The sequence below is a fragment of the Geotrypetes seraphini genome, chromosome 6 (genome assembly GCF_902459505.1).
Source record: "Geotrypetes seraphini chromosome 6, aGeoSer1.1, whole genome shotgun sequence".
NCBI classification, from domain to species: Eukaryota; Metazoa; Chordata; class Amphibia; order Gymnophiona; family Dermophiidae; genus Geotrypetes; species Geotrypetes seraphini.
In genome coordinates this window covers 222,857,604-222,872,468 of record NC_047089.1, presented here as the reverse complement: position 1 = coordinate 222,872,468, position 14,865 = coordinate 222,857,604, and the positions used below count along the sequence as shown (strand labels likewise).

The 14,865-nt window shown below is 43.3% G+C and overlaps 1 protein-coding gene across 10 annotated transcripts in view; it reads left to right on the top strand.

The window, feature by feature from the left end:
- Positions 1–14,865, top strand: part of ANK1 (ankyrin 1) — a 355,025-nt gene that overhangs the window by 260,390 nt on the left and 79,770 nt on the right. For 9 of the 10 annotated variants that reach the window (XM_033948942.1, XM_033948950.1, XM_033948945.1 and 6 more), the window contains 4 exons: positions 5,360–5,479; positions 6,530–6,614; positions 11,071–11,136; positions 14,731–14,862. In XM_033948942.1, coding sequence (XP_033804833.1) covers positions 5,360–5,479; positions 6,530–6,614; positions 11,071–11,136; positions 14,731–14,862 — 403 coding nt within the window. The remainder of the gene's footprint in view (positions 1–5,359; positions 5,480–6,529; positions 6,615–11,070; positions 11,137–14,730; positions 14,863–14,865) is intronic. The other variant, XM_033948947.1, reaches the window with a different exon arrangement.

The window sequence follows — 14,865 nt, the reverse complement described above, 5'->3', positions numbered from 1 at the left end:
ACATGCTATTACGAATTGTTACTGTTGACCAGTTACTTTTTCTCACTGTTCCTTGACGGTTATTGACCAGTTGCACTGTTCGGCAAGTATTATTGCCCAGTTAACACAGCACTTTATTAAAGAAACCTGTTTGCACAACTGAGCCTGCTTCGCCTGATTACCCTGCCCGGCTCGGCCTCCACAGCCAGGCGAGGGATGCACAGAGCGCTAAATCGCAGGTCCATTCGGTACATCCCTCGGCTAGGGAGTCACCCATATGTGGCTGACTCATCCTGCTTGTCCTAGGAGAAAGTGTAGTTACTTACCTGTAACGTAGGTTCTCCGTGGACAGCAGGATAGTCAGCCACACAACCTACCCGCCTCCCCATATGGCCGACCCGGCCACAGCTAGGAACATCCTGGGGATTAGGGGGAAGCAGGGGGGAAATGGGTAGGGCTCGGGCATGCCCAGTGGTGCCCGGGCACTGCACATGCTCAGAGAAAAAAAAAAAAAAAAAATCTCTCTGAGCTATTGGAGAGCTTATCCGTAAATTGGGAGCTGTTGGGACAACACCCATATGTGGCTGACTATCCTGCTGTCCACGGAGAACCTACGTTACAGGTAAGTAACTACACTTTCTTCACATTCCTGTAAGAGAGTCTGAGGCAGTGTCTGTTCTCTGCAATACTGTAAGAAAGCATGTGACAGTTTTTGACCTCTGTCATAGTAGTAAGAGAGTAGATGGAAGTATCCAACCCAGTGGCATAGTAAGGGTAGGAGGCACCTGGAGCGGTAACACCCCCCACACCCTCCTCTCCGTTCCCCTGCTCCATCCCACCCCTATTCCACACTTGCCCTCTCCCTTCCCACCCCCCAGTACCTTTTCATCTTCGCCAGCACAAGTGGCTTTTGCAAGCATGCTCCTCGCGCCAGCGTTGGATTTTTCTGTGATGTCACTTCCTGGCCCCGCGACCCGGAAGTGATTCAGAGGGGAACCAGGCTGGTACAAGCAACAGGCAGAAGTAACTCGTGCTAGCGAAGATATTACAGAGGTACGGGGTAGGGGGAGGGATGGCACGAGGGTTGTAGGGTGGGGCAGAGAGGTGCCAGCGCCCCCACCGACTTGGCACCCATGGCGGTCTGCACCCCCCTTATTACGCCACTGATCCAACCTCCATGCTGCATTAGGAAGCAAGTCTCAGTGTCTGATATTTACACTGTATTAAGAGAGGATATGACAGCGTCTGGCCTCTGTTCTGAAATCAGAGAGCATATGGTAGCATTTGTCATCTGCAGTGTAGAAAGAGCACATTGCACTGTCTGGCATCTGCACTGCAGTAAGAAATCATGTCTGTCCTCCACACTGAAATAAGAGAGATTAGCAGGGTCTGCCCCTCTCTGCACCACAGTAGACAAGTGAGCAGCAGTGTCTATCATATGCATTGCAAAAGAAGCACTTTTACTACTGTGTGTTCTTCACTTCTGTATCGTGTGCACCACCATAAGAGGGCATGTGGCAGGGGCTGACGTCTGTGTGGTGGGAAGAGAGTTTGTTGCAGTGTGTGTGTAAATTTCACTTCTGTATGATGAGCACGTGGCCGTGTGTCTTCTGCACTGCAGTAAGAGGGTTATCATATGGCTCCAGAGAAAAGAGGATGGATTCAGATATCCGGGTTTTACTTCTATTGATCGTAATGGAAGTAAAGGGGACGGATAGAGACATCTGGGCTTTACTTCCATTGAAAGTAATGAAAGTAAAATCTGAATGTCTCGATCTGTTCTCCTTCTCTTGGAAAAAGCCCCCCACTGTACCAGAGGTAATCAGAGACAGTTTCCTATCATTTAACAGAGAAAAGACCTCAGTTCTTTCCAGGGATGGTTGTCACCTGGAAAAACTCTGTTAGCTGTACCATACAGCTACATAGGAAAAAACATCCTTGGTCTACAAAAACTCCGTATATTAATTAAAAGCCGCAGCTCGATTGTTGAATAATTTCCCCTGATGCAGCAGGAATTGCGAAACAGGGCCTGTCGGGAATTCTATATTTTTTTCTCTCCCGTGCAATAGAGTGACAGCAGCACTGGGAGAATAACGTGGACTGCTAAGATTTGAATCACGTCCGGAGGATAGAGCACTTTTGAAGATAAGTTTTTCCTATGAACTGCTATTGAGCTTATTAAGGAAATATCAGTTAAAAAATATAAACTTTTGATTAATATACAGAGTTTTTGTGGACCAAGGATGTTTTTCCTATGTAGCTGTATGGTACAGCTAACATAGAGGTTTTTCCAGGTGACAACCATCCCTGGAAAGAACTGAGGTCTTTTCTCCGTTAAATGATAGGAAACTGTCTCTGATTACCTCTGGTACAGTGGGGGGGTTTCCTGAATATACTTTGGGGTCCTTTTACCGCGCGTTAAACCACCTGCCGCGCTAGTACCTAACGCCTCCATTGACGAGGCGTTAGGATTTTAGGCTGCCGGGGGTTAGCGCGTGATGAAATGTCTGACGCGCTAACCCCCGTAGCGCGCCTTGATAAAAGGAGCCCTTTGTGTGGTGAAGTGAACTTTGTATATTCAGCTTGTATTTATTATTTTTTTTCTCCTTTTCTTGGAGCCATATGGTAATCCTAAACAGAGTGCGGCTCCACACAGGACCAGGTGAGGTACTGCCTCAGGGTGCTGCTGATAAAAGGCACCGAAATTCAGGTTTATTTATGTAGGCCCAAATTCTGGAACTGGTGCCTAAGGTTAGGCCCCTATTTTGGAGGCGCCCACTACTTAGACGCCTATCAAGAGAGAGCGATTCTGCAATAAGGCGCCTCTAAAAATACAGGCGGCCTTCAAATAAATAGGCGCTATGCACTTTAGGCGTGGGCGTGGCTACGGGTTAGGCGCCTTGTTGCAGAAGCGCTGCTCTTAAGCGTGCTTAAGAGCTCACGTAGGCGCCTAACTTTTAGTTGTGCCTAGAGCTGGCCTATTTATTGGGCCCCTCCAAAACAGGTGCCGCTCAGCGTGATTCATTCAACAGCACCCAGTTTTACTTGAATCGCGCTGAACAGTGCCTGTTTCGGCGCCTAACCTTTGGGCGCTTCTTATAGAATTTGCCCTTTACTGCCTATCAATGGAGGTTATCTAAGTGGTTTACGTCTTTGGAACGACCTTACTATCCATCTGCGGAACCTGAGCTCCCTCCATTTATTCCTCAAGCAACTGAAAACTTGGCTCTTTTCTAACATGTAATTCTATTTTCCCCTTTACTCTTCCACTCTATTTATAAGCTGATGTAAACCTTTTCCTGTCCCTTCTTATATTTAAGTTCTTGTAAACCGTGCCGAGCTCTACTTCCGTGGAGAGGATGCGGTATATAAACTTAAGGTTTAGTTTAGTGTAGTTTAGTTTACATTCAGGCACTCAAGCATTTTTCTGTCTGTCCTGGTGGGCTCACAGGAAGTGACGTCAGAGGAAGAGCTGACGCTGGCACGAGCAGGAGATTGGGGTTGCTGCTTGCGCCGCAAACGTTAAAGAGGGAAGGGATGCACACGCATGCAGAAGTGGGCGGGGAAGGAGGGGGGGCAGAGAGGAGGATGGGTGCTGCCTGGGGTGGACCTCCCCCCACCCCCCTTACTACGCCACTGGGGCCCTCCCAAAAATTGGCAGTCGGAAGTCAGAAGACATGCCTCCCCCACCCAGCTCCTCCCCAGCCTCTCTCATTTTAAATCTTCGGGCAGCGGCAACGAATGAGCCTGCTGCCATCAGCGTGCCCCAGAAGTCTTCATTCTGAAGCATTCAGTTGCTGCAGAACGAAGGCATCCAGGGCTGTCGTTGCTGCTGACGGCTGCCTGAAGATTTAAAATGAAAGCAGCTGGGGATGAGGTAAGTGGGGAGCCAGGAACAGGAGAGAGAGGTTTAGGGCGGAGCTTTCCGCCCCCCCAAAAAAAACAAAACCCAACAAAAAGCATTCCTTTGCCTATGATCCTACGTATCACAGTAAAAGAGATAGCCACAGTGTCTATTATGTGCACTGTAGTAACAGACGTGTGGCAATGCCTGATCTCTGTAGTCTTTTTCTTCTGTGTCCTATATACGAGTGTAAACCGCTTTGAATGTGTAACCACAAAAAAGCGGTACACAAGTCCCATTCCCTTTTCCTATTTCCTTAAATGTCTCTGGTAGTGTGTGAAAGAGAGGCTGAGGGCTGAGAGGGTATGCGTGAATGCTCCCAGGACCGATGGTGCGGGGAAAGAGAAAGGGAATTTCTCTGTTCAGGTTATGTGTAATTCTGAAGTCATACAACCCAGCAGTATATATCACAATCGCAAAAAATAGTATAAAATACTACTTATATGAAACAATACACATCAGTATTGTTAAGTCCTTGGCATCTAGGACCTACTACAAGGCCTCAGAAATGGAGCCTATGCCCAGCAATGTAATCACAAGCTGAGACAATCCGCGTAGTTAAAATGCTCCTGCTCCAATCATTGGCCACTATATACCTATTTAAAGTGCTACTTGTTTGGTTTATTTTAATAAATTTAGTGTTTAACTTAAGACAAATCACTATAGTTGTGATATTTTTTCAAGAAATCTTCTTCAAGTACTGTGTGCATTATCCAGATTTGAAAAACTAGACCACAAAAACTTATCTGCTTTGTTTAGTAGTCTTCACTGGCGGAGTCTTTATAGTAAAACCTCAATACATGTCCATTTGCCAACGCGGCCAGCGTTTCGCGGGAATTATATACATCCGCTGCGTCAGGGCCACCGGGACATTAACACATACATCCACAATCAGTGCATTCGGTCACAGCACAGGTTTGCTGTGACCGAATGCACTGATTGTGGATGTATGTGTTAATGTCCCGGTGGCCCTGACGCAGCGGATGTATATAATTCCCGCGAAACGCTGACCGCGTTGGCAAATGGACATGTATTGAGGTTTTACTATAAAGACTCCGCCAGTGAAGACTACTAAACAAAGCAGATAAGTTTTTGTGGTCTAGTTTTTCAAATCTGGATAATGCACACAGTACTTGAAGAAGATTTCTTGAAAAAATATCACAACTATAGTGATTTGTCTTAAGTTAAACACTAAATTTATTAAAATAAACCAAACAAGTAGCACTTTAAATAGGTATATAGTGGCCAATGATTGGAGCAGGAGCATTTTAACTACGCGGATTGTCTCAGCTTGTGATTACATTGCTGTGCGTAGGCTCCATTTCTGAGGCCTTGTAGTAGGTCCTAGATGCCAAGGACTTAACAATACTGATGTGTATTGTTTCATATAAGTAGTATGTGTAATTCTGGCCACGTTCGCTGCTTCTGGTGTGTGAATCTTGCCCCTTTTTTTGATTATTTAGTCTCCTTTTGCAGGTGAGGGATAGCAGCAAAGAAGCGTGTGGATCTCTCTCTTTCCTGCGAAAGGCCATGAAATATGATGATACGCAGCATCTTCTCTGCCACCTAAACATCAGCATGCCACAGTGCATCAAGGTACCCTGACCCCACACCACTTCTCTTCAAACCCACACTTAATTTTTACCTGTGATCAAAGTACACTTCTCCCTCCATATTTGCGGTTTCAGCATTCGTGGTTTCGGTTATTCACGGTTTTTAGCATGCTTGCTCCCCCCCCCCCCCAAATTACGTCAGCTTGCATAGAGAAATCGCTGATTCCAAGCGTTTACAGAGAGAAATCGCCGATTCCCGGCACTTTCTTCACAGTGTTTTGCCTCTCCTTCAGGAACAGGCCAGGTCTTCCACCATGTTATTCACGGTTTCGCCACATTCACGATGGTTTTTAATAGAAAACAGCGCATAACATATGGAAAAGTTATTTGCGGTTTTTCTGTATTTGCGGTTCTGTTAATTCCCTATCAGAGCAAATAAGGAGGGAGAAGTGTAGTCTTTTTACTTTTTTTAATTTCTTGTTGTACTGTGATTCCTCCCAAATGGTTCTGACTTTAATATATAGGGAACGGCGCCATCCGTGCTCTATCTTCAAGTTTCATTTTTCACGAGTGTGGAAAAAACTTGCATTTTCCACTTTGCCTATCAGAATAGCTAAAGATGAAAACTCTCATGAATATACTGCACTTAGAGTCACCTGCCAGTTGTGTAATATTAACACTGATGCATTGTGTGTGGCACTCACACCCTTGTCACAGTGATGCAGCTCATGCATAGCTCACACCCATTTCGCAGTGATGAATCCCACACAGCACTCATTACCATGGCATTTACACCCATGCTGCAGTGATGCAACTTATGTGCTCCCCACTGCAGTGCCCTCACATCTGCACTGCAGTGATTCATCCCATGCAGCATTTACAAAGTATAGCAGTGATGCAGCTGTCACCTGCACTGCAGCTGATACAGCATTTATACCCTTGCTGCAGTGATGCAACTCATGGTCCATTGACATGCCCGCTGCAGCGCCCTCACTTCAGCACTGCAGTGATTCAACCCATGCACACCTCTCACACCTGCATTGCTCACAAAGAGATGAGGCCAGTCACACAAATTTGTTTTTTGTTTATGCAGGGGATTAGCAGTGAAGAGAGGAGAAGGACCCTGACTCCACTGGCCCTGAGGGAAAAATACAGTATTCTGAATGAAACTGCTTTTGGTAGGAACTGACAATCTTTTGGCAGATTCTGGAGAGCACAGCAGAAGGCACAGGGGCTCTGAATGGTGTGGGATCAGCAGTAGAGAAGCTTTGTATGTATGAGGCATTACAAAGTTCAGTCCTTGCTCTGCTGTTTTTTAATGGATTATTGATTTGGAAGCAAGCAGACAAGCTGATGCAGAAAGCTACCGCAAGCCTAACCGTACAGTTACCGTATGTGCATGTTACTGGCCAGGCATTGTTGAGCCCAGCTGTTAACTGATGTGGAAGACATGGGCACACACGGCATTAAAATGAATGGTAATCAGGCCACTGCGTATTCTGTGGCAATGCACAGAACAAAAAAGTGGCTTTTGATGTGTGCACAATGCGAGAAATTTTTCACCAGGTCCAGAGCAGTGTAGAAGGGTTGGTTGAGAGAATTTAATGCCCGTTTTGCAATTTAAAATGCATTTTTCTTTTTTTCTCTAGCCAGAACTGTATCTACAACTTTAAAACAAAGACAGGAGGTGACAGCAATAATGTGTGCATGTCTAAACAAAATCAAAAGTGCCAGCACATATCTGCAGCTGCTGTCCTGCAAGTAAATATTATATCTTTACAAAAAAATTCATGTGCAAGAAAATTTTCAAAGGCTAATGTTTATTGGCAAAAGAGCCGCGGATGTGTGCTGTCATTTTTGGTTTCTTCAGACATGTGCACAAAACCACTGTTACCACTAAACCTATGTGCATGTGTCCAGCTGACATCTCTCAATTAGTGAGCAAATTCTGTACACATAAAATGTGCATAGAATTCATTTTCTGCATGGCACTGTTTTAAGCTCACCTTAGAAACTGTGTGCTCAGCCATCTGTGAGAAGCTCTGTTGCCTGGCTTTCTGCATCAGTTCCAGAAAGAGTAATGTATTGGTTTCGGCCTCAATAACCCCCCTACACGTATAGCTACAGACACTTTGTTTTCCAGTTGTTGCCCGAGAGTTTTGATTTCACAATTGCCTATCTATGGCAGCAACCCTCTAAGCCAGTGAAATTCCAAACTGTGTGGCGGATGTGCCACCCGGGATTGAGTCACTTCCAGCGTCAGCAACTCTCCTCCCACAAGAACCTCAACTCATTTTCCCTGAGCTCAGAGCCGTGTCTGGAGGGCCTCCGAGCATGCGAGGACACTGATGTGATGATGTCATGCACATGTGTGCAGGTGTGTGATGTCAGCACGTTGACGTCTGTGCATGCTCGGAAGCCCCCCAGACACGGCCCTGAGCTCAGGGAAAACGAGTCGATGTTCATGTGGGGGGGGGGCAGAGGTGGGGCTGGGATGGAGTAGGCGGGGCTGGGGGTGTGGCAGGGCAGGGTTGTGGGTGTGTCACAGAAAAAAATTTGCTCCGTTAGTGTGCCGGAGCAAATAAAAGTTTGCAGCTCACTGCTCTAAACTAAGATGGTTTAGCTAAGCGGACTGTGAAATATTCATTAGCGGTGTATTTTGTTTGTCTGAGATACTAAAGGGAGATTTATTATATCTGTTTTGGCTGTTCTCCAAATTAAATAGCTTATAGCCTGCTACACTGAATAAAGCAGCTAAACTGATGCAGACCCCAAAGAGGCAGATTCTTAGATTTGTTTTTTGGGTTTTAATTTTGAATATACATTCCGAAAACAAAAGAAAATTCAAATAAACAATCTTCAAGTAATTTTAAAGAGAAAATGTATATTCCCTGTCCACTTAAAAAAAAAATTACAGTGCTGATATAGTGCACATCAAAAGGACAACATCAAATGGCATTGGAATCATTCTTCACCAGAAAACCCCCTAGATTAGCTTTGTTTCTGCTGAATTGCTAACAGCAAGAATCTTACATCTGTCCTCCAATTTTTCAGGCCTTGTATTATAATTCCTTTGTATTGCTCCATGGTGTGACCACACTTCAAAAAATGTGTACAATTCTGGTTACCGCATCTCAAAAAAGATATAGCAGAATTACAAAAGGTACATAGAAAGGCGACAAAAATAATAAAGGGGCTGGGACAGATTCCCTATGAGGACAGGTTGAAGAGGCGAAGGGAAGATATGATAGAGATCTATAATATGCTGAGTGATGTGGAACAGGTAGACGTGTATTTCAAAAATACAAGGACTAGGGGGGTATGCAATGAAACTGTACTGCATAGTAAATTTAAAACAAATAAGAGAAAATATTTATTCACTCAACGTGTAATTAAACTCTGGCATTTGTTGTCGGAGAATGTGGTAAAAGCAATTAGCAGCTCTACCACTAGGCCATCGGATGTTTTTATAATTGGAGTAAGTTAAGAGGGCAGTTTTCAGACTTTATATTACATAATTAAACAAGGATTTACCTACATTAAAACAATGATTGAAAAAAATGTCTTCCATTGTGTTTGGATAGGATAGGGGTGAGCAACCACAGTCCTCAAGGGCCAGAACTCATTCGGGTTTTCAAGATTTCCACAATGAATACTCATGAGATCGATTTGCATGTACTGCTTCCATTATATGCAAATAGATGTCATGCATATGCCTTGTGGAAATCTTGAAAACCTGACTGGGTTGTGGCCTTCGAGGAATGTGGTTGCCCACCCCTAGGATACAAGTAAGCAAGCTGTTTAACAGCATACATAAGACATAAGAATAGCCTTACTGGATCAGACCAATGGTCCATCTAGCCCAGTATCCCGCCTCCCACTGAGGCCAATCCAGGTCACAAGTACCCAGCAAAAACCCAAACAGTAGCAGCACCCCATGCCACCGATCCAGGGCAAGCAGTGGCCTCTCCCATGTCTGTCTCAACAGCAGTTTATGGACTTTTCCTCCAGGAACTTGTCCAAACCTTTTTAAAAACCAGCTAAAGTCACAGCGTAAAATCCTAAAATTCCCATGCAAACAGTAGCCTGCAGAGAAAGCAGGTATAAATGTTCCTACGTTCCCCACCAGTTCTGAATTTTGAAATGGAAGCTCTACAGAGAGATTGAAGATCGCCAACTTAGAGTGAGTCAACTTGGGTAGGGCTTTATTCCAATAGGATGCATTTTTATTAGACTGATTAGTCTGGACTAGCTTGATATGCCAGGTCTTCTGATCCTCAGTTTAGCTGGAGGTGGAAATGTTTCATAGTCAGCACTCATGACCAGTGTTTTGGGGAGTCACGTTCAGCGGGGGAGAAGGACAAACACAAAGAAGGGGTGCCCATTCGCCAATTATAAACATACAGATCATAGAAGCAACTGGGAAAAAGGAGCTGTTTTATGTTTAGTGTGTGGCATATAAGGGGAAAAGGGATTGGGCTTGATGTACCACCTTTCTGTGGTTACATTCAAAGCAGTTTATATATTCCCCCTCTTCTATTAAACTGCAATAGCAGTTTTTAGCGCAGAGAGCTGCGCTGAATGTCCCACGCGAGCCATTCAGAGCGGTTCACCGCGCTAAAAACTGCTATCGCAGTTTCGTAGAAGAGGGGGGGGTTTGTGTCTTAAGACCAAATTTGGTAGACCATTTTGTCCGTTTCTAGCTATTTAATGTGCTGCCCTGATGCCATCATGACACTGAGAATTTCAAAAGCCCCCAAAGCAGCATCATGCCAAAACATGTTGGCATTTTATATAAAGAAATAATGGCAACAATAAACTGACAGTGGGCGGTTATTTTCTTGTTTGGCAGCACTATTGGATTTCTAGCAGCCCACCACATTTTGTGTTTTATATGACTGTTGTGATTAAAAGATTTTTTTATGTTGTATATTTAAAATGTTGATTGCTTGGTTTTTGCCTTATATTTGCTAGTTGCTTCTGTGATCTTTATATTTATTCTTTGTGGAATAGTGACACCTTGTGGCCATATTTAGAGCCTATCAATACAGGGTTCCTGGAGAAGCCCTCTTGCACAGATCTCAGTAAAGGACTGTCAATATAATGAATGTACTCGACTATGTTGTGATGGGATATAAAATAAGGAAACAGGGGTAAAAATCGCCAGAAAGTTCTGAAGGAAGACTCATGGGCCCAGCTTTGATTGTGACTGAGCCCGTAGTCCAAAAAAGCAGGAAGAAACTGGCGAGTCCAAGAAAGCTTGTTGGATCAGCTTGTTAATGTATGAAGAGTTTGATTCTTAAATCTACTCTGGGTTCCTAGAAGACCCATTCATTACTACAGTGGTGTCATCTATTACTTTTACATTCCTGTGTTTGTATGTCCCAGAGATTATGCTGGTTTCTTTTTATGTGGTATTCAGATTGGATTAAATTGGATATATCTGACCGAAAGAATGTATTAAATTTTATATAGTTCCCTTCTCAGCAGATATTTAGGTTGGAAATTTTCACAAGGATGTCAGTGTTTTTTTGTATTTTTTTTTTTTATTAAAAAATCAGAACCCCAAAAAAAGAGAAGTCCTGGGAAGAGATTAATTTTTTTATATGTCCTTTCTCTTCAACCATTTTTTAGCTGATACAGATCGGGCAGATATGAAGCTGGCTGTTATATCTGAGCAACTGGGTCTCAGCTGGACAGGTGAGTGTTAAAATTTCATCTGATTCATGATCTGATATATAAATGCTTACAGCTGATCTTATTCCCCAAATTAAATAGCTTATAGCCTGAATATAGCAGCTAAATTATTGCAGATCCCAAAGAGGCAGATTCTTAGATTTGTTTCTTTTTTTTTTTTTCAATTTTGGAATATACATTCTGAAAACAAAGGAAAGTTCAAATAATCTCCAAGTAATTTTAAAGAGAAAGGGTATATTCCCCTATCCATTAAAAAAAATAACAGTGCTCACATAGCACACTTCAAAAGGACAACATAAAAAAACAATGGAATCATTCCTCACTTTAAAAAACCCAATAAACTCCCCTAGGTTAGCGTTGATCCTGCTAAATTGCTAACAGCAAGAAGAACCTTACCTCTGTCCTCCGACTTTTCAGGCCATGTATTATAATACCAACCTACCTAAGAGAAGAATCAAACCTAAATTATTTCAAATCCAAATTAAAAACTTTTTTGTTTAAAGACGCTTTTGAATTGCATCTGCCCTCATAAGGACAGCTTGACATTCCTCACCCAAGATTATTCCTGCACCTTTTGTTTGTCCCTTACATATTCCTTTTCTTTTAATTTTGTAGTTCTACCCACTTTCCTTTCGTTCAAGTTTGTCTGTCCATCACACTAATATTCCCCAGTTATGTTTATATTTATTAATCTAGTTGTTTTAATTTACTATTTAAATGTCATTTATAATCACCTTTTATTGATGTACACCGCCTAGAAGCCTGATTAGGCAGTATAATAAATTTTTAAATAAACTTGAAACTCTGTATTGCTCCATTGTGTGACTGCACCTCGAATAATGTGTACAATTCTGGTCACCACATCTCAAAAAAGATATACAGTATTCCCCCGATATTCGCGGGGGTTCCGTTCCAAGAACCACCACAAATATCGAAAAACTGTGAATACGGTTTTTTGCCTGGGGAGGCTGGAGAGGGCACCTGGAGAGGCAGGATAGGGCAGTTGGAGCGCCGGCGAGTGAAGGAAATCACTTGCAGTGTGCTCTGACCACTTCTTCCTGCACTAAAGTCAGGCTTCACCAATCAGGAGCTGCTTTGACACGCAGCTCCTGATTGGTGAAGCCCGACTTTAGCACAGGAAGCCACGGTCGGAGAATACCGCGAATGATCGGAACCATGAACCACGAATGACCTGGGGAACACTGTAGTGGAATTACAAAAGGTACAGAGAAGGTTGCTGTAATCCACAGTACTTGCATTTTCACTTCCCCATGTGGTCAGAAGAATTTCAGCTGTTCATTATTGTTATTATTGATCCTTAAAAACACTGAGAGGCAGATCCTCAAAAGCTTAACATGCAAGTGAGACTGGTTGTAGCCAATCTAGCTTGCAAGTATGTTCAGCTTGCAAGTATGTTCAGCAGTGATGTAGCAAGGGTGGGAGGCACCAGGGGTGGTGATGCCCCCTACACCCTCCTGCTCTTTCCACGCCACCCCCCATGCCCTCCTCTCCACCACCATGCTCCTTTCACGCCCTGCCACACTTGCACCGTCCTTTCCCACCCCCATACCTCTAAATCTTCACCAGCACGAGCAGCTTCTGCTGCTTGTGCTGGCTTTCCCTCTGACATCACTTCCTGGCCCTGTGACCAGGAAGTGATTTCAGAGAGAGGCTAAAGTAGTTGCTCATGCTGGTGAAGATTTTAAAGAGGGACAGGGAAGAGAGGACACAAGCATGGTATAGGGGGTGGAGAGGTGCCAGCGCCCCCACCAAGACAGCGCCTGGGGCAGTTCATCTCCCACTTACTACACCACTGCTCCAGTGCACAAAAGGGTTCTTGGTGGCTTTTACTGGTCGCCGGTAGTAGCCACTGAGAATCCTTTGCAAATGCATTACAAGGAACTAATTAGTATTAAAATGAGCATTCCATGTAGTGCACAGCAAGGTACACCCACCTTTCAGTGGCCAAAATTTTCTGGAAGGTCTGGGGCTGCCGGGAGCTTCAGTAAGTTGCAATTAATCAGGAGATTCAAGAAAATCAAACACATCTTACATCTACCCCATAAATCGCATATCATCAAAAAGGAAAAACACCAGGGTAGTGTTTTACACTTCACTTCTTAAAAGTGGGTGAAAGCACTCCGATAGTTCTTACGCAGACCTCTTAATCTTCTATTTTCTATACCAAGATGATTTCAAAAATTTTAATATCTAAAACTTCTTCTCAGCATCCCATGAACTGGGAGGGTCTTTTATATATGCTCACTGAAATTTCTTTTGAAAACTAAAACTAACCAGGAGAGGAACATCAGAAACTCAATATGGGAAGGGGATCATGGGGCCTCTTATAATCATTTGTTCCTCCCCCCCAACCTCCCTATTTCTAAGTTTTATTTGCTAAACACTTCTTATAAAATAATAAAATATGAAATATTCCATAGAACCAAAAACACTAATAACTTGTGAAACTGCACAGTTCCAGTGCTAAGTATTTGGATGGCAAGAATCTGCTATCTTCATGAACCCCTTTTCCATTTTCTTACATTAAGGAGGCTATTTTTAGTAGTGTGTGCAGTCACAGAGTTTACACTTTTACCGTTTGAACTTTCCACCTGTTAGGCATGCTCACATACTTTCTACCTGTTCTGTGTGCAAGCAGAGGGGAGAGGAAAATATTAGATGTACTCTTAAAAGTCACAGCTTAATTTTCAGCAGGAAGTCTAGCAAATAGTTTGAAATGTCTAATCTAAACATTGCAAATAATTAGTTTTATGTTTGACATGGTACCAAACTTCTAACTGCTTGTTGAATATTGATCCCAGTAGGCATGTACACTGTTTTATTCCCCCCAAGTTAAAAATGCTTCTAAAAGAAACCCTTGTTAATGTGGCAAAACGTACACACATTGTAAATACAGTTCATTTTACCCAGTTAAATAGAAGAGGATAATTTTATAACAGAGCAATTCTAAAGGTTTTCAAAATGTTCATCCTGTTAGACCAGTCCAGATGTGTGCATTTATGCCTCCTTGCCAGCAGATGGAGACAGAGTGCCACAACCTTTTGAGTGATATCATCGCTGCTTTTATAAAATAAGCTTCTGGAAATATCCCTAGTAACACACAACTGCTCTTGCATAATTTACATCTGCTCCAATGCAGGTGCACCTATGTGTAGCTTGCAATGCTGCCTAAGCATCAACCCCAGGAAAACTTACATGAGCTGTTGTCAACAGGTGAATCTGGGCACATGCACAGTATTCACCTGCATAATTTTATAATAACCATTCTCTGAGTGAAAACATGTTTTACATGCAGAACATGCTTTATAAAATTACCCCCTAAATGATATCATCCCATGCCATGACTGATGCAAAACTCCCCGAAGTAATATAAAAGAAACACTTGCCCTCAATAGTAATTTGAATCTGAAATGTCTGTAGACTGGAACAAAAAAAATCTAAAGGTTTAATCATATGTCTAGCATTTCTGTACAATTTCCCTCCTTGGTCAGTTCTTGTAGATATGAATCAGAGCAGACAAGTGAGGTTCCCTTACTGCCTCTTGGGCTAAGATTGTTGCTCTGTGTTGTTTTTAAGAGTTGGCCCGGGAGCTACAATTCGGGGTGGATGATATTAACAAGATTCGAGTGGAGAATCCCAACTCACTCCTGGAACAAAGCGCTGCATTATTGAACCTATGGGTCACCCGCGAGGGCAAGAAAGCAAAGAGTA